Here is a 27,033-nt window from a genome sequence, read left to right on the forward strand (position 1 = left end):
AGTCGCTGAGAACTAAATTTTATTTGCTGTTAATTTAAAAAGATCACCTTATTAATCACGGAAACGTTGGTTTCCACAGGAACCACTCTCTCTGTGAAGTCTTGGCTCTCTCATTCCTGGAGGTTTAACACTTGTTCCCTCACCACCATCCTGGGACCTAAGCAGGACTTCAAGGTCAGGCAGAATGCCACATGCACCTTCTGTAACTTGGTCAACTGCACTTGGGGCACTTGAGGTCTCTTCTACATTGGTGCCATTAATGGGTGGGGGTTTTATTGTGGTCTGATGCACACTAACAACCATTGCTGTGATGTATTTTTTATCTTCCAATTAATCAGAATGTCATACCTGCACCGGGTCTAGGGTGCTTAACACAGTTTGTAGCACTTGTAGGGGGAGGGAGGGGGCGGCCGAGTGGAGGGGGCGGCCGAGTGGAGGGGGCGGGTGAGGAGAGGGATACTTGTGGTCTTTCCTTCGCAGGAAACTAAAGGTATTTTTTTCTAATCAATTCGTGCCCCGACTCATTGCTGAACTTGTTCCTCATTTCAGTCCGCACACAGTTTTGTCTTCCGGATTGCATGGAAATGTTCAGCCCTGGCTGATCTTAGTGCCATCTTGTCCCCCGTCTTGATAGCAGCATCACGAGCTCTGAAGAAGTGCCTGGAATTCTGCATCCACCATGGTTTATGGTTCACCCTGGATGTGAAGCATTTGATCTCTGTGATAGCCTCAATGCACTTGCTGATGTAGCTGATGTACTCCTTGACATTTACATAATCATTATAGGTGACCATCTCTCTGAAACAATTCTAATCCATGGTCTCAAAGCAGTCTTTGTAGCACTGCTGTGCCCAGACCACATCCTGATCTCCAAGTCAAATGTTTGCTTTGCCAGCAGTTTGTATGTCCATGTAACTAAGGTGAGGGAAAACTGCAGCCTTGTACGCACCAAAGACTTTGGTGTACACCCAATCCAGGGGGTTCTCTCCTCTGGTAGAGAAGTTGTCGTGTTGTTGAAACTATGATAGAACTGATTTCAGTTTGGTGTGATTGTAGTCGCCAGTAACAAACTTGGCACTGTCAGGGTTTCGCAGATGGCACTCCATAACTCCTTTATGGTTTCACCCTCCTTAGCCAAAGGCAGAATGTAAACTGCAGCAATCAGTGTGGCCAAGAAATCTTTGGGCTGGTAGAAGGGGCTGCATTTCAACAGCAAGTACTCTATCTCTGCTGAGCAGAAAGTCTGTAAAACAGAGATATTTGTGCACCAGTTCTCGCTGATGTAAATGCACAGTCCCCTCCTCCTCGAGTCTTGCCAGAAGCAGCAGAGTCTCTGTCTGCCCTGAAGAAGATAAGGCCATCCAACTGGATCGCTGAGCCTGGAATGATGCCCTGGAGCCACATTTCTCCAATCACCAGAGCACAGCAGCCCTGTAGCACTCTCTGATTCAGATATAGCCTCAGGTAATCCATTTTCTTCTCCAGTGAACTTACATTTGAGAGTAAGATCGTTGGTAGCGCAGATCTCAAGTCTAACCCCGATGGTGGCCCTCTTTCCATGCTTCTGCCTTCTCTAGCAGTGCTTCTGATGGTCTCCCATGCATCTCCCATGATCTGCTTTACATATGCTGCAGACTGTGTTCCTTGCTTCAGAAGGTTAAAACCACTCAGTACCTTGCTAGGTTGCAAGTCCGGTTCATATTTCTTATTTTCATGAGGGTTCCACGATCATAGACTGTGTGTAATGGAATGGGGATTTCACTGTCTTGAGGAGCCAAAGTGACCGCTATTTTTTTTTCTATCCACCTGGGTAGTCCACACCCAAGATTCAATTTATTGTCATTGCAATATTACATGAAATTGCTTTTGTCTGCTGTAAGGCAGACAGATTCGCCATCGGCAGAAATTGCCTCTTACATTCAAAGAGAAGCAAAAGAAAGTCCCCCCAGAGTCACGTAGAGTCCGTAGATTCACCTCCAGCACTTCCGCAGCCACACAGAGTCCAATCCAAACCACTGGCAACCTAAGATCCAGCTTTGAACCTCTGACACAGTCAGGAACCCTTCAGCACCCCCTCTCACCCTGGTAACCCTCCAGCCAGCTTCAAGCCAGTCTCCAGCAGTCTGCAGCCTGGCACAAGTCTCCCGACAGCAGTTTCCAGCAGCCCACAGCCTCCGCAAGTTCCTTGGGTCGAGTTGCCAGCATTCATTGGCCTTTCAGCTGTAGAGCCACCTCATTGGTTTGCCGTCTTGCGGGTCCTCTCTTCTGCTTCTCTTTCTCAGATGGGGGATGGTCTCCCTGTTTTATTATGCCCTGCTCCAGTCCTCCGCTCCCCTGGAGTCTGCAACCCCTCGTGGCTCCTGTTGCTGATCAGAGGCACCACCATCTTGGGTGCAGACCCCGCAGTTGCAGGATTTTAAATAAAACTGCAGTTGGCTCCTTTAACAGGCCGTTCAAAGCTTGTGTGGAACTGACGGCAGTTTCCCAGGCGGTGGGACCCCATGAGAGCACTGTATCTCTGCTCCTCAATCTCCGCAGGTCTGAACCAGTGGCAGCGCTGCCATTATAGCGGCTCCAGCAGCGCCGCCATTTTCCATCCAATAAGGCAGAACCTGCTGCTCAATTTGGCAAAGAATTCCACAGATTCACGACTCTGGGAGGGGCACTTCCTCCTGATTCATTTAAAATCTGGACCCCTGAATCTTAAGGCTGTCCCCTAGTTCTAGTCTAACCTGCCAGTGGAAATAACCTCCCAACTTCTCTCTTATCGATTCCTTTCAGAATTTAATGTTTCTTTTAGATCTTCCCTCCCCTCACCCCAGAATTCCAAACTACAAAGAGTATAGTCCCAAGCTCTCTTTTAAGCTACTCAATCTCTTTGGAAGTAACCTTGTGCAAATGGGATGTTGGCCTTTATTCCCAGAGGAATTGAATTTGATTCCCACCAGGAATGAAGGCCAACATCCCAAATCCCTCTGCACAACAGCATGCTGCTGTTTTACACCATTTAAATATAGTCCAATCTCCTTCCCTTTCCAAAGTGGATGGCCTTGCATTTACTGATATTTTACTCCCTCTACCAAATCATTGCCCATTCACAACCAATTTATCTCTCTCTAGAGATTCTGTGTCTTTTATACAATTTGCTATTATACTCAATTTATCTAATCAGCAAACTTGTATATGCTACACTTGGTCCCCTCCAAAGCATCTCTGAGCAGTTGCGGGTCCAGCGTAAATCCCTTGTGGCACACCACTAACCACTGATTGCCAACCAAAGAAATATCCATTCATCCCAATCCTCTACTTTTCATGAGTTAATCAATCCTCTATCCATGCCAATACACTACCTCGAGCTCCAAGCATCATCTTATGCAGAGATCTTTTGTGTGTCACCGTATCGAACATCCAAGTAGATGTAGGGAAATCTAAGTAGACCTCATCCACCTTCTCCCCTAGATCCACTGCGTTTATTATATCCTCAAAGAACTCCAGTATGTCAGTTAAACATGACTTGCCCTTTCTGAATCCATGCTGAATCTGTCTGATGGAACAAGTTCTATCCAGGTATCTCGATATTTCTTCCTTAACGATACTTCCAAACATTTTCCTAACTATGGACATTAAGCTGCTGACCTGTAGTTACCTGCCTTTTCTCCAACCTGTTCTTTTTTTAAACAGTGGAATTATATTTGCTATTTTCTAATCCACTGGGACCAGTCCAGAGTCCACAGAATTGTGGAGTATCACCACAAGCTCATCTGCTATAACATCTGCTATTTCTTTCAGTATCTTGGGAGGCATTTTAAGGACATATCTACCTTCAGCTCACTAATTTGTCCAACATTACCTCTTGACTAATAGCAATTGTATCGAGATCCTCACCTCCCATTGAAGAGTGGCACAAAATATTTGTTCAAGGCCTCAGCCACTTAAACATTACCCATTATTTATTCCCCATTCTTGTTGACATATGTTTAATTTTAACACTCTTTTCTACTTTATATATCTATTGTGGTCATACGGTGGTGCAATGAACAGACTACACCAACAACTGTTGTTGAACTCGACTGTTTTAAGTACAGCTTTTGTTTTAAACTTTATTTATTCGTTCAAAATACAGACAGTAAATAACATATACAACAATGAACCATAAACCTGAACGTATATTTTGTAGAGAAAAAAGAAAAGAAAAGAACCCCCCCACTTTCAGTCGACTCTCCTAAGGAGAGCCATAAAGAAAGGAAAAAAAAATTAAGGAAAAATTAAACATACATATTGAGATCTAATCAACGTAAATCAAAATGTAAATATTCTGAATATAACAACCATTTACTAATAAAAAACTAGTTATCACACGAAACATATGTAATTTTTCCATTATTAAACAATATTTCATCTCATTATGCCATCTATTAATATCAATCATACTTGTATCTTTCCACGTACTAGCAATATATTTTTTCGCTACAGATAATGCTAAATATACGAAGGCAAGTTGAAATTTATCTAATTCCAAACCTTTCAGAGGTTGCAAACTGCCCAATAAAAATACTGTCGGATCTAAAGGTATTTTAATCTTATACAGGTATTCTAAAATCAATTGAATTTTCTTCCAAAAAGATTGTATTATACACATTACCAGACAGCATGAAAAAAAGTTCCAACAGAATTACCACATCTAAAACACAAATCTGATTCATGAAAACCATACTTTTTTAGTTTTTCAGGTATTAAGTATAATTGATGTAAAAAATTAAAATTAATCATTGCATAACGTGCATTTATCAATCTAGTTACACTATCATAACAAATATCTAACCAATCATCCTCGGAAAAAATAAAACCAATATCCACTTCCCATTTACCTTTGGATTTATCCCAACCCTTTTTATCCATACCATCCTGTAATATTTGATACATAGATGAAATATAACCCTTCTCTGGTACCTTCATAAGTCTCAAATTTAGTCATTTCAGGTAAAATCATATCTCTACCAAACAAATGTTTTACCAAAGATCGAATTTGATAATAAAGAAACAAAGAGTTCTTATCAATACCATAGCTGTCCCTCATCTGATTAAAAGATAAGAATTTACCTTCTTTAAAACAATCTCCCAAATTTTCCACACCTTTAAGTCTCCAATGTAATAAACTTTGATTGTGTATTGAAAAATAAATAAGTTGATTATTATACAACGGAGTCAAAGCTGATAATTCACCCCTAGAACCTATCATTTTCTTTGTCCATAACTTCATTAAATGTTTTAATATAGGCACATTATGTTGCTGTAACAAATTTATATTCCATCTAAACAAAAATTGATGTATTTCAAATTCAAAAATATTTGCCATCTCAATTTTGGCCCAACTAGGGGGCCTTTCCAAATCCATCAATGAACTAATAAATTTAAGTTGGGCTGCTTCATAACAATTTTGAAAATGTGGTTAACGTAGTCCCCCTAACTCATATTTCCAAGTTAATTTAGGGAAAATTTCCCTATCCATAAAAACTCCCTAACCATTTTATTCAAATCTCGAAAAAAAATATTATCAAGTAAATATGGAATAGATTGAAACAAATATTGCATACGTGAAAAAATATTCATCTTAATTGTATTTTTCCTACCCAATAAGTTAATATATAAATCTTTCTATTTAATCAAATAGGTTTTAATTTTTTTTTATTAACGGAACATAATTTAATTGATATAAAGATTGATAATTAACATTCAAAATTATACCCAAATACTTAATTCGATCAGTCAATTTCAAATTAAGAATATTCTTATAAGCTAAATAATCTCCTTCACTTACCTGTAATATTTCACTTTTTTCCCCCAATTAAATTTATATCCAGAAAGACATCCATATTGTATCAGACACTCCTTCAAGCGTAAAATTGATTGAGCTGGATTTGTTAAATACACCAATACATCATCGGCAAATAAATTAATTTTATATTCCTCATCTAAAACTTTCATACCTTGTATCTGTGTATTTTGTCTTATCAGCTGTGCCAAAGGTTCGATCACTAACGCAAACAAAGCTGGTGATAAAGGACAATCTTGACGAGTTGATCAAGTCAATTTAAACGGTTCCGAAATCAATCCATTCGTCAATACCCTAGCTACCGGTTTACTATATAAAGCTTTAATCCAACCAATAAAAATAGGACCAAACTTAAATTTCTCCAGAACTTTAAACAAAAAATTCCACTCAACTCTATCAAATGCTTTTTCTGCATCTAAAGATATCACCATCGGGTGATCTAAAGATTGTCGAAATCTATTAATCAAACTAATCACACGCAGAATATTATCTGAGGCATATCTATTCTTTATGAAACCTGTCTGATCCATATGAATCAACTTAGGTAAAAGGTTAGCCAATCTATTCACTAAAATTTTAGCTATTATTTTATAATTTACATTTAACAACGAAATTGGTCTATATGAAGATACTTTCAAAGGATCTCTATCTTTTTTCGGAATTACTGTAATTAAAGCACTAGAACAAGACTCAGGTAAATCATAATGTTCTCCAACTTGATGTAATACATCTCCAAACACTGTTGAAAAATCATCATAAAAAATTTTATAAAATTCAACCGAAAATCCATCGTCACCAGGCGATTTACCGTTCGGCATTTCCATCATAGCCATTTTAATTTCTGAATTAGTAAATGGTACTTCCAACTCCTGTATATCTGCATCCTCTAATGTCGGTAAATTCAACTGTGATAAAAAAAGATCAATCGATCCATTTTCTTGTTTTCCTTCAGATGTATATAACTTTTTTATAAAATGAATAAAATTTATCATTAATCTCACAAGGTTTATGCGATAAGCGAATTCCGTCTAACAGCATTAATAGTCTTTGAAACCTGTTCTTTCTTTAATTGCCAAATACCGTATGTGCTTTCTCTCCCCATTCATAATACCGTTGTTTAGTCCTATTAATCATACATTCAAATTGATAAGATTGCAAAGTATTATATTCCAGTTTCAACCTAGATAATTCTATTTTCTGATCTTCTGTAGCATCTTTCTGAAATTCCTTTTCTAACTCATCAATCTGTTTCTCTAATTCAAGACTCTGATTTAATCGACTCTTTTTTATTTTAGAAGTATAATTAATTATTTGTCCTCTCAAATAAGCTTTCATAGCATCCCATAATACAACCTTACTTTGAACAGAATTAGAATTTTCTTTCAAAAAAAATTAATTTGTTTTTCAAAAAATCATTAAATTCCGTATTTTTTAATAACATTGTATTAAACCTCCAACGATAGGCCACTTGAATTTTCACAAAGGTTGCATATGTAAAGTTTAACAAAGAATGATCTGAAATCACCCTACTTTTATATTCCGCTTGTGGTATTTTCCCTTGTAAAGGTGCCGATACTAAAAAGAAGTCAATCCTAGAAAACGATTCATGTCTAGATGAATAAAAGGAGAAATCTTTCTCTGTCGGATTAAGGCGTCTCCAAATATCTACTAAATTATGATCTTTCATCAACGCTTGAACCTGAACTGCCATTTTAGATTTCTTAACTTTCTTTGGAGATTTATCTAATAAAGGTTCCAAAACACAATTAAAATCACCACCAACTAAAACATTATCATTAGCCTGACCCAGATATAAAAATGCATCAGAAATAAATATTTCATCATCTACATTTGGGGCATAAATATTAAGTAAAGTCCAAAATTCACTAAAAATCTTACAATTCAATTTAAGAATACATCCTGCCTTTTCCTCCATTGATTGTAATTCAAAAGATAAATTCTTATGTCTCAAAATTGCTACACCCTTAGCCCTGGAATTAAATGAAGAAGAATATTCATGCCCTACCCTGTCCCTCTTCAATTTCATACTTTCTTTGACATTCAAATGTGTTTCTTGTAAAAAAGCAACATCAATTTTCATTTTCTTAATATACGCCAAAATTTGTTTACGCTTAATCAGACGTTTAAACTTCGAACATTAAAAGTAGCAAACTTCAACTTTGACATATCTACTAATATTACTAAAAACCAATAATATCGTTATATAAAAACTCAAATCAATAGGCCCTCCAATAGGGGAAAAAAAAAAATCACCAATTAAAAGCTAGATAAAATTAAAATAAAATTAAAAAAAACCCAAAAAAACTACCAAAAGGTAGTAATCCCTAAATAAAATTTGGGTGTGGATCACCCACTAGTGGCTGAAGACTAATAGAACTTAGAGCAAATCTCTCCCTCCCCAGGCGAACAAAAAATAATCTCAAAATATCATAATAACATAAAAAGTAAAATAAGAATAAGAAGATTCTTCTATTCATCCAAGAGATTCCAAACTCGGAGATCCCATTTCAAAAGAAGTTGGATTCTTTCCATTCCCGTTTTTCCCATTTCTTCCGTTTTCAGAACAACCAGATTTTTCTTTAGGAGACAATGGTGGACTGCGTCTTAGTCCTCTTATATCTGGCAATGAATCAGCAAAAATCATTGCTTCACGATCATTCTCAAAAAACCGAGATTGATAGTCTCCATGAAACACCTTCAGCACTGCCGGATAGCGAAAAGTAGACTTATAACCTTTACGCTACAAAACGTCTTTAACTGGATTAAATCGACGGCGACATTGAATGACCTCTTGACTCAAATCAGGATTAAAAATAACTCTGCTATTCTGAATTAAAAACGGAGTTTGTCATTGTCTCGCATTTTGCACTGCTAATCGAAGTATTGCTTCTCCGTCTAAATAATTCAAACATCGAATTATCACAGATCTCGGTGGCTGACCAAGTAAAGGTGTTCTTCTTAAAGCTCTATGAGCTCTTTCCAGTACCAAGCTTTCAGAAAAAAAATTCTTGCCCTAGTACTTGTGGGATCCAGTCTTTAAAAAAATGAAGAGGATCTTGTTCTTCCATACCTTCTGGCAAACCAACAATTTTCACATTATTCCTTCTACTTTGATTCTCCAAATAATCTATTTTCCTCTCTAACTCCTTCTCACGTTCTCGCAATTCTATAACGGATTTTTCAACCTTCAACACTTTTTCTGTATTAGAAGCCACTTGCTGTTTACATTCCAAAAAAGCAGACTGAAATTTTAAAAAATCTTCACAAGATGCTTCCACACGTGCTTTAACTGTATTGAATTCTGAACTTATACTAACATTCATTTGAGCCAGCTCTTGCATTATAGGCTGAATGACAGCATTTAACTGCTTATATTGTAGCTCAGAAAAGCTCAGCCCTGCTTTCTCTGACGTAGTGGCAAAACCAGGTAACTGCAGCTCCTGCTGCAACTCAACAAAAGGCATTTTAACGGTTTTACTGCGGGTCTGGATTCCCAGCAATGGCACCCTGACTTCCTCAGGGGGTCAACTCTGGCCTCCCCCCGCAGCTCATTGTTTTTCCACAAAATCACAGAGGAGATCGATATCTTCAGATTGGTGTGTTATCTGAAGCATTTCAGACAATGGAGTCGTCTTCCTGCATGCTCCCTCCATTAAAATCGGGAGGCTTCCAGAATCGGGATCCACTTCTTGGGAACACGCACCTTCCTCAGAGAACGGGTAATTCCAGCGCTGTCCTTCATTTGGTGAGTAGTAGACATTTTTTTTCAGCTCCCACAGGCAGTCTTTGTGGTTTAGGCACTAAGGAAGTTAAACCTGAAGCTGTAGCAAGTTGTTTCGGCCCCAAATCTTCAACACTTCGAAAATGTAACTTCTTCTGCACTTGAGGTTTAATCTTTTTACCATTAATGGCCATAACAGTTCCTTAATACTTTAAACTAAAAATTTTAAAGTTTAAACTTGAAAACAAAGGGTTAAAAATGGGTACTTAAAAGTCCGGCCAGAGGTGTCAAAATCTCACGTCTAGACTCTACGCCATCTTGCCACGCCTTCTTAAGTACAGCTGATATTACCCCCCCCACCCCCCAGCTCCGAACAACACCAGCCATTGTGACATCTCTGTGGCGTCAGCCACAGGCCAGTTCTCATCTTTGCAACCCGGTTCACTTGAAGGCTGCCACACTATAAACGCTTACTATCTACTTTTATATTCGATGCTAATTTACTTACAGAATTTATCTTTCTTTTCCTGTTGTTTTTTTTTGTATTTTTAAAAATTTTCCCCAGTCTTCTAGTTTCCCATTGCTCTTGGCCACTTTGAATGCATTACCTTTACAATTAATGCCTTTATTTCCTTATTTATCCCTGGTAGGCTCTCTCTAACTTTACTGTCCTTGCTTTTACGTGGAAAATACTTCTGTTGAGCACTGAACAAAATCTCTTTGAAAGTCCTCCATTGTTCCTCAGCTGTCCCACCTTATAGCCTGTGCTCCTCGTCTACATTAGCCAACTCACCCTTCACCCATTGTTTGGGATCTTACTTTGTCATCCAAGGAAAGCATCCGGTCTGGACTGAGTACCCCGCCGAGGATTAAATACTTATACTAACCAACTTGCCTACATATTCCCAGTATCTTCAAATATCTCACTCCGGCAGGGCGTGGTACCCATCTGTTTCAAACAGGCGTCAATCATAAGGTGACCAAGAAGAGTGTGCTAACCTTCCTAAATGATTATTGACCAGTGGCACACACATCAACAGTGATGAAGTGTTTTGAAAGGCTGTTGTTGAAGCAGATTAGCTCCTGTCTGAGCAGCAACATGGATCTGTTCCCATTCACCTATCTTAGCAACAGGTCTATGGCAGATGCCATCTCACAAGCTATACACAAAACCCTGGAATACCTGGACACCAAAGATACTCTTTATTGACTAGTTTGGCAATTAAAAACCATCAACCCCTCAAAACTGATCAGCAAACTCCAACACCCTGCAGTGTAATTGGATCCTTCATTTCCTCTCCTCTAGACCACAATCAGTGAGGATTGGTAAGAACATCTCACAATCTCCATCAGTACTAGAGCACACAGGAATGCGCTCTTAGTCCCCTACTCTTATTCCTTTACACCTGCAACTATGTGGCTCAGTACAACGACAACAAATTCGCTGATGATGTGACAATAGTGGGCTGCAATAAAAAGGGGCGATGAGTCAACATACAAGAGAGATTGAAAACTTGGCTGAATGGTGCATCAACAACAATATCTCACTCAATGTCACCAAATCCAAGGAGCTAATTGTTGCCTTCTGGAAGGGAAAGTCAGATGTGTATGATCCAGTGATCTTTGGGGGATCAGAGGTGGAGAGGGTGAGCAAATGTAAATTCTTGGGAGTCACTATCTCAGAGGATCTTTCCTGGTCCCAACACACTAATGGCATCATGAAGAAAACATGTCAGCAACTCTACTTCCTCAGGCGTTTGGGGAGAGTTTTGCCTTTGATGTGTCCACTACCTTTTGCTCAGGGGTATTGGTGTCTCCATACCAGACCGTGATGCAGACAGTCACCACACATCTGTAGAAAAGTTCCAGGTTTCTGGTGTCAAACCAAACCTCCGCAAACTCCTGAGGATGTAGAGGTACTGACAAACTTTCTTCACAAGTGGCTCTGGCGCTGTTAGGGCGACTGAGATAAGGATCCACAGTCAAGCATTGGGAGCTTGGATGGACAGGCAATTAGAGTGTCAGGAGCTCAGATGGGCAGGCAGTCAGGGCCAAAAAAAGAACATTGGGAAGGTTCAACTTTCACACAGGTCGTATGAAAGCACACGATTTTGGGGCCAAAATAGGAGGGGTGGGGGTTAACTATTACATGGTATCAACGATTACACAGGTGTATATGGTACTTTCTCTCATCACTTCTGCTGCAGGTGATCTCTCCATGACATTAAGTTAGTTTTTCTTTTTCCATTAATATTGTTTTATCTGCTGGGACTTTCCTACTGCTTTGCATTTTATAGAGTTTATATGTTTATTTGTTGGTGTTCTTTCTTCCTAACTGCTCCTATTAACTACCAACTATCAACATCATCAAAGCAACACTGATCTTACTCGTTTATACCATTTATACCTTTAACCCAAACCTCTCTGCAACTTAAAACCAACTTGTTTTTACTCTTTCCAGTTCTGATCAAGGATTTTCAATCTGGAACATGGACCCTGTTTCCCGATCTATTAATGCTGCCTGACATGCTTTGTGCTTTTTATATTTTATTTTAGATTTCAAGCATCAACAATTTATTTTTAATTACAGCATATCCTTAAAATGTAAAGAAAAGGTTAATGTTTCATGTTGATTAACTCCCTTTCTCACTTATATAGCTTCATTAATTTATCATTGGGCAACACCATATTTTTTAGTACCTGCACATTTGCTCAGTTCTGTACCAAATTCCAAGTACAGCGTAAAAACATAAGCAAAATGGTCCACTTTAATCAGAACTAAGTTACAGATTCTGAAGAATAATATTTAAGGGATTGGAACAAAAAACTCCAGACCAAATAAGTTGATGATGCCCTTTGCACATCCTTTTAAATGCACAAAATGAACAAGCTATTGAAAAAAATTGAAATTCAGACCTTTTGCTAATATTTAACACGACATTAACCTTGAGTAATGGGCAATTTTCTTGAACAGTTATTCAGCATCTATGGTTAAAGAAATTGCCAAGGTTTCAAGTCGAAATTTTGCATCAGGACTGTGACTGAAGAGAGAAGACGGCCAGAATAGAGGGAGGAAGCCAACTCTATTAAAGGCATGCTCACATGCATATAGTCGATGGCAGTTTTTCCCCTTTTCCTTCCAAAGAAAGAAATCCATTTTGGCCAGACTAAAAACGTTCTAGAAATTTTTTTAAAAATGAGAAAGCACGCTAAGTACTTACAGTATATTTTCCAATTTCCTGTATATACTCTGCCCCTCTAACACAGGCAATCTTGCCTCTCCACTCTCAGTCCCAATGCAGGATCTTGAAAGGTTGATCATTTATTTCCCCCCACAGGTGCTACTTGATCTGTTGAGTTTCTCCAACAACATTGGAGAATGCTCCAAATTCCAAGATCTGCAGTTTCTTGTGTCTCCTTTTAATATATTTACCTGCCTGTTCAACTTTTCCAATTTCTGATTGCGAGTGTGAAGAGCTTTACTTGGAAAAGCCCAGAAATAATTGGAAGTTCCAATTCGATCAGTATCCACCAAAGCATCATCCACCAAACTCTGCAAGACCTCCTTCACTGACATTGAAGCTAAAAATGGTTAAAACATAAGAAACATTAAAGCAAAAAAAAAAGACATTTGTATTTGCTTCTACGACAACTGAAAGCTAATATATTTAAAATAAAGCACATGGTTGAGTTGTAAGACTTCTTCATCAATAATGAAAAAAAAACAGCTGCTGTGAGTCTGAAAAAGAAATGCAGAAAATGCTGGAGACGTCCGATGTATCAGTGCCTGCCCAGTGATCAGAAATATTTCATGACCCCCATCTTGATCAAGAAGAAACAAAAACCAAAGGTGGTTTGTCAACAATGCTGTAGGAAGGCATAATATTGTGACCTTAGGATCTGCAAAATCTTTTCCTTTTAATTACAAGTTTCTGTTTGAATGCTACAATTGCATTTGCTTGCACTATTCCACCCAATAGTATATAGGTCATGTTTAACTTATCTTATAGAGCTTTTCAAGGAGGCTACACGAAGGTTTATGGACAAAAGGCCATGGATATTGTATACATGAACTTCACTAAGGCCTTTAATAAGTTCCTGCATGGGAGGTTGGTCAAGAAGATTCAGCCGTACAGTATTCAGGATTAAACATTGGCTCTACGGGAGAAGCCAGAGTGGTAGTAGATGATTGCCTCTCTAACTAGAGGCCTGTGACAAGTGGAGTGCCTCAGGATTCAGTGCTGAATCCATTGATGTTTGTCATCTATATCAATGGTCTAGAACAGTGGTTTTCAAACTGCCACCCTAAACTCACTTTCCACCTGAAGCAATCCATATACCAAAAGTGTTCTGTGATTCGTAAGAGATTGCTTAAGGTGGTATGTGAGTGGGATAAAAAAGTTGAAAACCATGTTTTAATTGTACCTAAATGACGTTATGTGGACAGTTTCCTGAATCCCTAACTAAGGCAAAGATAACAATATGATTGAAAGAGTGCAAATATTTACAAGGAGGTGCTGGACTTGAGCTGAGTAACAGAGTAAGGTTAAGCAGGTTAGGACTTTATTCCTGGACCGAAGGAGAATGAGGGGAGATTTGATAGAAATATACAAAATTATGCAATTATTAGGGGTATCAATGTAGAAAATACAAGCAGGCTTTTCCTACTGAAGTCAGGTAAAACAAGAACTGAAGGTCATGGGTTGAGGGTGAAAGCTGCAATATTTAAAGGGAACATTAAATTGAACTTCTTCATGCAGAGAACGTTGAGAGTGTGAAACAAACTGCTAGCTGAATATATGAATGCAAGTTCAGTTTTGACATGCAAGAAAAATGGATAGGTACATGGATGGGAGACGTATGCAGGGCTATGTTCAGGGTGCAAGTCAATGGGACTAGGCTAAACAACAGTTTTGCACAGTCTAGATGAGCCAAATGACCTACTGCTGTGCTGTGTTTTATGGTTCTAATGACTACATTCTCAACAAATTTTAGAAGATTTGTCAAGCATGATTTCTCTTTCATAAATCTACTCTGACTTGGACTTGTCCAGTCACTCCTTTCCAAATGCCAGCAACAACATCTTTAATAATTGACTCCAGCATTTTCCCCACTACTGAAGGCAGGCTAACTGGTCCATAATTTCCTGGTTTCTCTATCCTTCCTTCACATTGTAAAGTTGTGTCACATGATCCACTCTTCAATCCAAAGGATTTGAGCGAGAGTGTAGGGAATGCCAGAAGCAGAATTTATCGTCATGAACCTGTTATGGAATTTGTTGTTTTGAGGCAGCATTACAGGTGCAAATATTGCTATTAAATTATATTTAAAAATAAACAAGTTAGTGCAAGAATAAGAGAAAGTTAGGTCACGTCTATGGTTCATAGTCCATTCAGAAATCTGATAGCAGACCAGAAGCAGTCCTTGTGCCATTGGGTGTTTGTCTTCAGGCTCCGGTACCTCCTTCCCAACTGTAGCAGGGTGAAGAGGGGATGGCCTGGGTGGTGTGGGTCCTGAAGAATGCTTTCTTAAGACACCGCCTCTTTTTGATGTTGTCAATGGAGTGGAGACTGGTGCCTGTGACGGTGCTGACCAAGTTCACAACTCTCTAAAGTTTTTTCTTGTCCTGTGCATTGGCCCAGACAGTAATGCAACTAGTCAGAATTCTCTCCACAGAACACCCGTAGAAATTTTCAAGTCTTTGGTGACATACCAAATCTCAAACTCATCATGATGTATAGCTGCTGGCAAGTGTTTTTCATGATTGCATTGACATGGAGGCCCCAAGACAGATCTTCATAGATGTTGTCACCCAGGAACTTGGTTTTAAATCCTTTCCATTGCTGACCCCTCAATGAGGGTTTAGTTTGTTTTCTCCTGATTTCCCCTTCCTGCAGTCCACAATTAGCTCCTTGGATTTACTAATGTTGAGTGCAAGGTTGTTGTTGTGCTACCACTCAACTGGCTGATATCCCTCTTGTGCGCTCTCTCATTGCCAGTGACCGTAGTGTCAGCAACAAATTTATAGAAAACATTTGAATTGTGCCTGGCCACACAGTCATGGGTATATGGCAAGTAGATCAGTAGGTTAAGCATGCATCCTTGATGTGTACCTGTGTTGATGATCAGTGAGGAAGAGACATTGTTTCCAATTCATACTGACTGTGATCTTCGATGAGGAAATCAAGGATCCAGTTGCAGAGGCCTAGGTTTTAGAGCTTGTGCACCAGCAGTGAGAGTCTCTTCTCTTTCTCTTTGGCTTGGCTTCGAAGATGAAGATTTATGGAGGGGGTAAAAGTCCACGTCAGCTGCAGGCTCGTTTGTGGCTGACAAGTCCGATGCGGGACAGGCAGACACGGTTGCAGCGGCTGCAGGGGAAAATTGGTTGGTTGGGGTTGGGTGTTGGGTTTTTCCTCCTTTGCCTTTTGTCAGTGAGGTGGGCTCTGCGGTCTTCTTCAAAGGAGGTTGCTGCCCGCCAAACTGTGAGGCGCCAAGATGCACGGTTTGAGGCGATATCAGCCCACTGGCGGTGGTCAATGTGGCAGGCACCAAGAGATTTCTTTAGGCAGTCCTTGTACCTTTTCTTTGGAGCACCTCTGTCACGGTGGCCAGTGGAGAGCTCGCCATATAACATGATCTTGGGAAGGCAATGGTCCTCCACTCTGGAGACGTGACCCACCCAGCGCAGCTGGATCTTCAGCAGCGTGGACTCGATGCTGTCGACCTCTGCCATCTCGAGTACTTCGACGTTAGGGGTGAAAGCGCTTCAATGGATGTTGAGGATGGAGCGGAGACAACGCTGATGGAAGCGTTCTAGGAGCCGTAGGTGATGCCGGTAGAGGACCCATGATTCGGAGCCGAACAGGAGTGTGGGTATGACAACGGCTCTGTATACGCTTATCTTAGTGATGTTTTTCAGTTGGTTGTTTTTCCAGACTCTTTTGTGTAGTCTTCCAAAGGTGCTATTTGCCTTGGCGAGTCTGTTGTCTATCTCATTGTCGATCCTTGCATCTGATGAAATGGTGCAGCCGAGATAGGTAAACTGGTTGACCGTTTTGAGTTTTGTGTGCCCGATGGAGATGTGGGGGGGCTGGTAGTCATGGTGGGGAGCTGGCTGATGGAGGACCTCAGTTTTCTTCAGGCTGACTTCCAGGCCAAACATTTTGGCAGTTTCCGCAAAGCAGGTAAAATCAATAAAGAGTAGCCTAATGAACATGTTGCTGTAGAATAGATGATCCAGAGCTGAGTGGAAAGCCAGTAATATTTCATCTGCAAAAGAGCGATTATGACGGGTGGCGAAGTCCAAATTGTGAGTTAGGTGTGAGTTAATTCTGGCCATGAACACCTCTCAAATCATTTTATCACAGATGTGAATATAATGTTGTAAACTAATCATAAATACAAACTGTACATCTCAGTCACCTCCTTAAATACTCAGGGATGCAGACCATCAGATACTGGGGATTCAGTATGCCTAGAATAATTCTTGCATCTTCCTTCAAAAGACAGAATCAAAGAATGTATTCAATTTGTCTGCTATCATCTTGCCCTCCATTAAGAATTCCCCCAATTCTGACTGCAAGAATCTACGGGGGATTCGACTCATCTCTTTCTCTTTGCATACCTATAAAAGCTTTGCAGTCACTTTTTATGTTCCCTACATGTTTCCTCTCATATTCTATTTCCTGTCTTTTAATATGACCTTTTGTTTTTCTTCTGTCGAATTCTAAATTTCTTCCAGTCCTCAGGTTTGCTACTTTATTCTCATCAATTTATATATGTCCCAGATTTCCCTCATTAGCCACGGTTAAACCATTTTCCCCATTTTATTTTTTACAGCAGATAAGGGATTTAGAGTTTTTGAAGTTCTCCACATATTTAAATATCTGCCATACTTTGCCAGTGTATACTAGCCAATTCACAGTGCATATCTGACAATAAACTCTCATTACCCATCTTGTTTCTTTTAATCTATATCATTGGTATCTACATGCCCCAGGTCAACTAGTTGTTCATGCTTCCCCTCAAAATGCCTTGCATCCACTCTGGGGCATCTTTGATTCTTGCATGTGGGAGGCAACATACCATCCTGGAGTCTTGGTTGCAGCCGCAGAATATCTTGTCTACACCTTGCGTCCTTTACCGCCATTGCCCAAGATGTCTTCACCCTTCCTTGCTGAGCATTGGCACCAGACATGGTGCCAGGGACCTGGGTGCTACTGTTAACCTTTGATAGGTACCCGAACAGTGTCCAAAGCAGCTTACTTATTTATGAGGGGAATGGTCACAGAGGAATCCTGCACAACCTGTGTGCTTCCTTTACCTTTCTTAGTGGTCATGTAGCTGTCTGGAGTACATTAGGTGTGATCACATCATTATTATCAATGAATTCTTTCTATCAACGAAATGTTTCGTTTTACAGACGATGCTGAGGATACCCAATTCCAGTTCCACAACAAGGTTTGTCAGGAGATGCAACTGGATGCTCTTCCGGCAGTATAGTAGTAGTAGTTATTTGTCATTTTTTTAAAAAAAGACATTTCCCCGAACCCATGGTGCTACATAAAAGCATAACTACAAACAGCGTAAGAGCAGAAGCACCAGGTCCTGAAGAGACCACTGCGAATGACTGCTGCACCACCATCTTGGCCCTTAGCCACCACTATCTCCCCACAGGACAGCAGGATATCCACGTAGTCACCAGGAATACTGGTGATCTCTCTGATTTCACACATCCTGTGGCAGCAGCACGTCACTGCCCTAAATGCCATCCCAACTAAACTGCCTAAAGAGTAAAGATAAAAAAGAAATGTTACCTAACCATCTTCTCCATGCTTTTCACCAATCTCTTGAGGCAAGGCTTCTGGACTTACCCTCGATCACTGCACTTAATACCTCAAATACTGCCATCCCCAAATGGCCACTCCAGTAGAGCTATTCTTCTTTTATTGTCTGTTGTGTCTCACAAACAGGCAATCACATTCACGCTCTTCTCAAAATGGCTCACACTGACTGCTCAATTCTCAAACACGATGCCCCAAATCCTGTGCTCATTACCCTCCACTGATGAATGCCAAACACATTCTTTATCATCCTGACTACCTGTATGATCACTTTTACAGATCTGGGCACCTGTAACCCTATGTCCTTCTATTCTACAGCACTTTCCAGAGCCCTACCTGTTTAGGTTTGACCTCTCAAAGGCAACACCTTGCACTTATCTGATTTAAGCTTCTTCCGCCGCCTTACCCAGTTAATCAAAATGCATTTGTAGTCTTAGTAATCTTCTTCACCACCAAATTTAGTGTTATTCACAAACTTGCTAATTATGCCACCAACATTCTTATCCAAATCCAAATAATTGGCAAACAATTGTCGAACTTAATAATCCTTGATCCATACTTATCACAGATCTCTAATCTGGAAAAACAGACATCCAACACCATCCTGTCTCTTACAGCCAAGCCAATTTTGTATCCAGACAACAAGCTCACTTGACACATGGCTCCAGCTTTCCAGAGCAGCCAACCAGGCCTTGTCAAATGCCTTGCTAAAGTCCAAGTGAACAAAATCTATCACCCTGTCTTCATCTATCTTGGTCACCTTTTCAAAAACTTAATCACATTTGTGAGGCATTAGCTCCCACATAAAGCCACGATGACCATCTTTAATCAGCCTTGCCTTTCCAAATGCATGCAGATCCTGTCTCCCAGAATTTAGTCCAGTAACCCATTCACAACTGATGTTAAGCTCACCAGTCTATAGTTTCTCTTAAATAAAGAAGTACAGTTAACCACTCTCCAATCTTTCAGTTCTTCACTCATGATAATGATGACACAAATTTTCCTGCCAGGGTTCCAACAATTTGTTCCCAAATGTTCTACGACATTCAAAGGTACATCTAGTCAGGTCTTGAGGATTTAACAACCTTTATGCAATTAAGACGTTCAACGCCTTATATTTTGTAATGTGATTTTCCTCAAACACTATTTACTTCCCAGAGTTCCTTTGCATCCATGTACAGTAAATACAGGTAACAAATATTAATTTAGAACCTCACTCATCTCCTGTGGCTCCATACAGATGACTATAACTGTGTGGAACCATAGGAGAGGGGTGAGGTCCTAAATAGAGCATGGAAACAGGCCCACAGGCCCAGCTAGTCCATGTAGAACAATGTGCCCTCCTGTTTTCAGCCCAGACCCCACCAATCCTCTCCCATCCATGTAGTTATTGAAGTGTTTCTTAAAGGAAGCTAGTGTATCTTATCTAGCCCACCACTTTGTCTGACAGTTTGTTCTATGTGCCACCACCCTCTGAGTGAAGAATTATCTGCTCACATCTCTTCTATCCCATTGACTGATCTTGTACTAATACCTTCTCATCTTAGATTCTCCTACTCTAGGAAATAGAATGTATATGTTATCTTTGCCCCTCATAATTTTATACATCTCAATACACTCCTCTCTCAACCTTCTAAGGTCCAAGAAAAACAGGCCTAGTTTCTCCAGTCTCTCAAATCCCTAATCTTGATAACAACTTTATGAACAACTCCTGTACCCTTCCCAACTTTATCAGAATCACCATTTATTGTCATGAACATCTCATGGAATTTGTTGTCATGTGGCAGCATTACATATGCAGATTCCTTACAGGTGCAGATACTAAAGTTATAAATTACGTTAAAAACTAAATATATCAATGTAAAAATAAGAGAAATTGAGGTAGTATCTGTGGTTCATTGTCCATTCAGAAATCTGATGACAGAGGGAAAGAAGCTGTTTCTGTGCCATTGGTGTGCATCTTCAAGCTTCTGTACCTCATTCCAGTGAAGGTAGCAGTGAAGGCATGGCCTGGGTTGTGTGGGTCCTTGAGGATAGTAGTAGTAGTAGTTATTTGTCATTTAAAAAAAAAAGACATTTCCCCAAACCCATGGTGCTACATAAAATGCCTCTTGTAAATGTCCTCGATGGGGTGAAGATTGATAATGGTGCTGCTCAAGTTCATGGTTCTCTGTAGTCTTTTTCTTGTCCTGTGCATTGGCACCTCCACATCAGACAGTGATGCAAACAGTCAGAATACTCTCCATGTACACCTGTAGAAATTTGTAAGTCTTTTGTCACATACCGAATCTCCTCAAACTCCTCACGGTAGAGCCACTGGTGAGCCTTCTTTGTGATTGCATCATCATGGAGGCCCCAGGACAGATCTTCAGAGAGGTTGACACCCAGAAATTTGAAGTTCTTAACCCTTTTCACTGAACCCTCGATGAGGACTGGTTCGTGTTCTCCTGAGTTCCCCTCCTGAAGTTCACAATCAGTTCCTTAGTTTTGCTAATATTGAGTCCAAGGTTGTTGTGGCACCACTCAACTAGCTGATTTGTCTCACTCTTATATGTTTACTCATTGCTTTGTGATTCTACCAACCATAATGCCTTTCTCTACCAAAGCAATCAAAACTGCACACAATATTCCATGTGTGGCCTTGCCAACATCTTGAAAACATCAACAAAACATTCCCATGCTTAGCTTCAATGGCCCGTCTGATGAAGGCTAATGTCTGTACCTGGACCACAGCCCTCCATACCCTTGCCTTCCACATCCCTTAAACGCTAAAATCAAACCCGCATTCACGACTTCAGCTAGCAGCTCGCTCCGCACTCACCACTCGATGCGTGTAGACGTTCCCACTGATTATCCCCCTAAATATCTCACCTTTCACCCTTAAACCATGTCCTCTAGTTCTTGTCTCACCTAATCTCAGTGGAAAAAAAGTCTGCTTGCATTTGTACTAGACCACTCATAATTTTATATATTTCTATAAATTCTCCCATCATTCTCTTGACATTCCAGAGAACAAAGTTGTAACCTGTTTAACCGTTCTCTGTAACTCGGTTCAAGTCCCAGCAACATCCTTGAAAAACTTATCTTCATTCTTTTAATTTTATTTATCCTGTAGCTAAGATGATCAAAACTGCACACAATATTCAAAGTTTGACCCTATCAAGGTCTTAAACAATTTCACCATAACATCCTAACTCCTATACTCAATAAATTTAAATTTAGACATAAAGCAGAGTAACAGGCCCTTGAGACCGTACTGCCTGAACATATGAATTGGCCTACAAACTCTATGTTTAAAAGGATGGGAGGAAGCCCAAGCAGACACAGAGAGAAGGTACAAGCTCCTTACAGACAGTGCCAGATTCTAACCAGGATCACTAGCGTTGCAACAGCGTTGCATTAACCAGGACGCTGAATGTACATTGATTGATGAAGGCCAACGTACTAACAATTCCCTTTACGTCCCTACCTTCCAATGACACCTCTTTCATGGAATTAGGCTCCTGCAAAACAACAAATTTTGTGACACATGTTCATGACCATAAATGTGACTCTGTTGTGACTTACTCCTGGTATTTTATCCTTAAAGGACATTTGATGTGGATCCTCAAGGGAATCTATTCTCTCACGAGTTATTCTTTTGCCTTTAATAGTCTGGATAACTTAGTTAGATTCTCCCATACCTTATCCCCTACAGCTATTGTACATTGCCTTTTCAATCTCCCAATTTCCATCTCTTGTGTACTCTTATTTAATCTTTTCTCCTCTGAGGATTCAAGCTGTTCCCAGTCACCTGCACCTAAGATGTGCCGTCTTTTTCTTGGCCAGAATTTCAATGTCTCTGTCATGAACACAAACAGGAAGAGTTGGTTATCTGTCCCACTGAGCCTACTCTGATATTTAGAGGACTCAGGTCCACTTACTTGCCTCTTCCCCATTATCCTCAGTTTCCCTATTATTTAAAGTTTCCTGGTCTTGCCAGGTTTGCTCTTCACACCAACAAGAACATACTGTCCCTGAGCTCTTGCTACCTCATTTTTTGAAGCCTGCTAGTTGCCTGGCATCTCTTTACCTGCCAACAGCCTCTCCCAATCACTGCTGCAAGTACTTGTTTGATACCATCAAATTGTGTCTTGTCCCAATTTAGGAATCAACGTGGTCCTGTTCTATCCTTTTCCATTACTGTTTTTAAACAAATAGAATAAGGGTCACTGGGCCTAAAGTTCTTTCCCCTCCCCCCCACTGACACCAGCTACCTGCCCTGCCTTGTTTTTCAAGAGGAGGTCTGGCGTCACTCTCTTCTGGAGTTGGCCCTTCTACCTATTGCTCGAGAAAACCTTTCTGAAAATGCTCAATACATTCCACCCCATCTAAGATCTTGCCACTATGCAATCCTATAAAGTTAAAATCCCCAACTATTACAACCTCATTATTCTTGCAGCTATCTATAATCTCCCTGAATATTTCCTCCTCTAATTTCTACTAACTAGTGGGGGGGGGGGGGGTGTTCCCTATAGTAGTCCCGATAATGTGATCGCACTCATCTATTTCCTCAATTCCACCACCCACACAGCCTCACAAATGATCCATCAGAAATATCCTCCTCCAATCAAAAACACAATTCCACTTCCTCTCTTACTTCCATCTCTATTGTACATGCAGCATTTATACCTCAGTTCATTTTTGTCCCTTTCTACCGTTCTTCATCAGAATGTCCACTGAACTTGCTCTCTTAAACTTCTATAATTGCTTTATTCATCTCATCTGACAACACTACTGTTTTGGATCCCAGCCTTCCTGGCAAACTAGTTTATACCCACCCCAAAAGCACTAGCAAACTTTCCCATCAGGGCAGTTTGCCCCCTCCAGATCAGGTGCCACCCATCCCTCTTGTTCAGCTCAATTTTGCCCAGAAGAGATCCCAATGTTCCTGAAATCTAAATATTTCCTAACTGCACCATTTTCTCACTCACGCGTTCATCCCTAACCTCCTAGAGGTTAATTTTCTGGAGTAACCTACAGAGATTATAATCAGTGAGATCCTGCTTTCCACTTAACTTGCTGTGTTCAATCTACAGGACCTCATCCCTTTTTCTACCAATGTTACTGTATCATGTGTAACCTTGTATACAATGAGCTCTGAATGTTCATCCTCTGCATTCTTCACTGAATGTTTTGCATTTACTCAAAGACATCTTTGACCCTGGCACCCAGAAGCCAACATACCCTCCTGGAACCTCAATCAAGGCAACAGAATCTACTTTCTGTAATCTGAACTACCCCCTTGTCTCCAACCTTTCCTGTTGTGCCTCAGAGCTAATTGTGGGGTCACAGACCTCGCTGCTGCTCTCCCCTAAAGTGTCAATGTCCAAACCACACCATCCATAATGTTAATTGTATATTGAGGGGAATAACCATAGGGGAATCCTACATTCTCTGTCTACTTCTCCACTGCTGTCTATACCCAAGGTGTGATCACCTCACTAAAACTTCTATGGTGTTCTCAAGACACCCAGATGTGCCTTAGTGAATCCAACTGCAGTACCAGCAGATGAGGCGGGAAATTTTGCCCAGAGAAATTTCCACTGTCTCACACATCCTACAGGATAAACATACCAATGCCCTATCTGCGATCTCAACTTTGCTGACAACAAATAGGAAAAATAATAGATCTTGCCTCACTTTACCACTATTAGGCCTCATGAAGCATTGCCTCAGCACTTAGTCCTCAAACACAACACTCTAATAACTGAACAACAAAAATCCCTTTACCCAAAGGCTTCTCTGCTAGATCTTGCAGATGGGCCTCTAAGTAAACAATCTAAAAGCTTTCTTACATCATGCATGACTTTAAATAATCATTTCCAGCCTGCCCTTTCTCTGGGCACCTCAGTAAACAATCACTTATTACTCGGGTAGCCAGATGTCCGGCTTTAGGTCAGACAGACTGGCTTTTGAGCCCTTTGTCCAGCACCACCTCAAGCCGTACGTTAATTTGTCGGATGAATTAAGTGGCAGAACAGGCCATGCTTCTTCTTACTCAATGGGGGGGGGGTTGGGGGGGAGTGTGATGTCAACACCCTACCCCACCCCCAGAGAGCTTCTGACGCTGACCCGGCACGTCCTCCATTTTGATAAGTTTGAAACGGCCATCCTACCTGAAACCATTAACTAAAAGAAGTTACACAATGTAATGTGTGGGCGTACAGCACAGAAATGGGTCATTTCAGCAATAGTGATGAATTGGAAATAAAATAGTAACATCAAATTCATACATTTTCCAGTGATGCTTTACTAATTTTACTTTTTTGAAAAAGGTTGCATGGTAAAGCATACTTGAGGATGCCAATCCTGTGCGTCACAATTATATAATCTATGATTTTGTGCTTCTAATTTGCCAGATATAAATTCAGGCCTACAGGAACTAAATCTGTCATCCCATATGTTAAGCAGGAAAGTAGTGACCATGAAACTGATACCTACTGATCCCTTTCTCCTTTGGGGCAATCTTCTCCAAATCTTTAAGTTGAAAAACATCTTTCTAAAAAAAACAAAAGTTTTACTATAAATCATCATTTACAGATTTTTGTGTTTTAATCCAACAGGAATATAGCAAACTAAACTATCCACTGCTTATGAAATGTTTCGAGCAGGACAAGAAAAGAAAAGCAGTCATAAAGACAGCTTTTCTTTTTTAAAAATTTTTTATTTCTCACACTATGAATCATTTCAACCAAAATATGTACAAATGTTTCTCATTAAATATACACAGTGATATTTTCCGCCTTTTAACCCCCTTCCCTCCAAAACCAATAAATATTCAACATATACAATACAATAAAATCATAAAACAACGTCTTCACACAAGGGAAAAACCAGAAAAATGTGTCATCTACTTTTACACACTAAACCCAATCTTTTTGTCTTCTTATCATTTTTGGGGATGAAGATTCGAGGCAAGCCCTCTCTGTTATGTTCCATGTATGGTTCCCAAATTTATTCAAACAATGTGACTTTGTTTTTTAAATTATGTGTTATTTTTTCCAATGGAATACATTTATTCATTTCCATGTACCATTGCTGTTTTCTCAGGATCTCCTCCATTTTCCAAGTTGACATTATACATTTTTTTGCTACTGCTAAGGCTATCATAATGAATCTTTTTTGTGCTTTATCCAATTTGAGGCTTAATTCTTCACTTCTTATGTTACTTAAAAGAAAGATCTTTGAATTTTTTTCTATGTTGTTTTTTGTGATTTTATTTAATATCTGATTTAGTTCTTCCCAAAACGTATTCACTTTTGTACATGCCCCAATTTCATGTATTGTTGTTCCCATTTCATTTTTACAGCAAAAACACCCATCTGATATTGTTGGATCCCATTCTTTTAATTTTTGAGGAGTGATTATATAACCTGTGTAACCAATTATACTGTATCATGTGTAACCTTGTGTTTATTGTATTCTTCATAGTTCCAGAACATAACTTTTCCCATGTTTCATTCTTTATCTTTTCCCACTTTTGTTTGGGTTTATAGCTTATTTCATCATTTTCCTTACCTTGCAGCTTAATGTACATATTTGTTATAAATCTTTTAATTATCATTGTATCTGTAATCACATATAAAGCTGCTTCCTTCTAGTAATCTCAATCTGTTTCTCAATTTATCCTTTAAATAAGCTTTCAGTTGATGGTATGCAAACATTGTACTGTGAGTTATTTCATATTTGTCCTTCAACTGTTCAAATGTTAATAAATTATTTTCCAAAAAACAAATTTCTATTCTCTTGATTCCTGTTCTCTCCCATTCTCTAAAGGAAAGGTTATCTATTGTAAAAGGGATTAGTGGATTTTGCATCAATAACATTTTTGGTATGTGGTAATTCATTTTTTTCCTTTCTACGTGAATCTTCTTCCATATATTAAGTAAATGATGCAATACTGGTGAACTGTTATATTGCACCAGCTTTTCATCCCATTTATAAAGTATATGTTCCGGTACCTTCTCTCCTACTTTATCTAGTTCTATCTTAGTCCAGTCTGGTTTTTCTCTTGTCTGGTAAATCACCTGGGTTAAAAGATACAGATCCTTTCTAACATTCTCTGCCCTCTAGTTCTGGACGTCTTCAGAATGCAGTGGTTTCTATTATCTACCCTATGCCTCTCATAATATTTCTTCCAAGTGAAGAAAACCAACCTATCCAATCTCCTCTCAGAAATCCTTGTAAATCTCAATAAAAAAAAAACAGAAAGTACTGGAAACACTCAAATTAGGTCAGGCACCATCCGGAGAAAGAGAAGTAGTCCACACTTCATACATTAACAAGTAATAATAAAATATAATCTTGGATTATTACAAATAGTTAGCATATTTCTTTGACAATTTGCATAATCCCCATCAATTAATGGCATAATCTCAATCTTATCACAATTTATACCCAGAAACCCTCCCACAATCTTCCAGTTGTAAATGCATATTGTATTAGGCGAAAATTATGGAGAATAATGTATTGTAAATGCAAATTTTGCAAAGAAGTTTCTGATTCTTTCAGATATATATATATATATATATATATATATATATACACAATACATTGTCTACAAACAGACTAAT

The 27,033-nt window shown here is 39.5% G+C and overlaps 1 protein-coding gene across 1 annotated transcript in view; it reads right to left on the reverse strand.

Annotated features, from left to right (window-relative positions):
• The window catches only part of mnd1 (meiotic nuclear divisions 1 homolog (S. cerevisiae)), a 75,232-nt gene that overhangs the window by 14,555 nt on the left and 33,644 nt on the right, over positions 1 to 27,033 (reverse strand). The window contains exons 3-4 of the mRNA XM_069922887.1: positions 24,902 to 24,959; positions 13,009 to 13,157 (exon numbers count right to left, since the gene is read on the reverse strand). Of these exons, the coding sequence (XP_069778988.1) occupies positions 13,009 to 13,157; positions 24,902 to 24,959 (207 nt within the window). The remainder of the gene's footprint in view (positions 1 to 13,008; positions 13,158 to 24,901; positions 24,960 to 27,033) is intronic.

This window comes from Narcine bancroftii, chromosome 3 (genome assembly GCF_036971445.1).
Source record: "Narcine bancroftii isolate sNarBan1 chromosome 3, sNarBan1.hap1, whole genome shotgun sequence".
NCBI lineage: Eukaryota > Metazoa > Chordata > Chondrichthyes > Torpediniformes > Narcinidae > Narcine > Narcine bancroftii.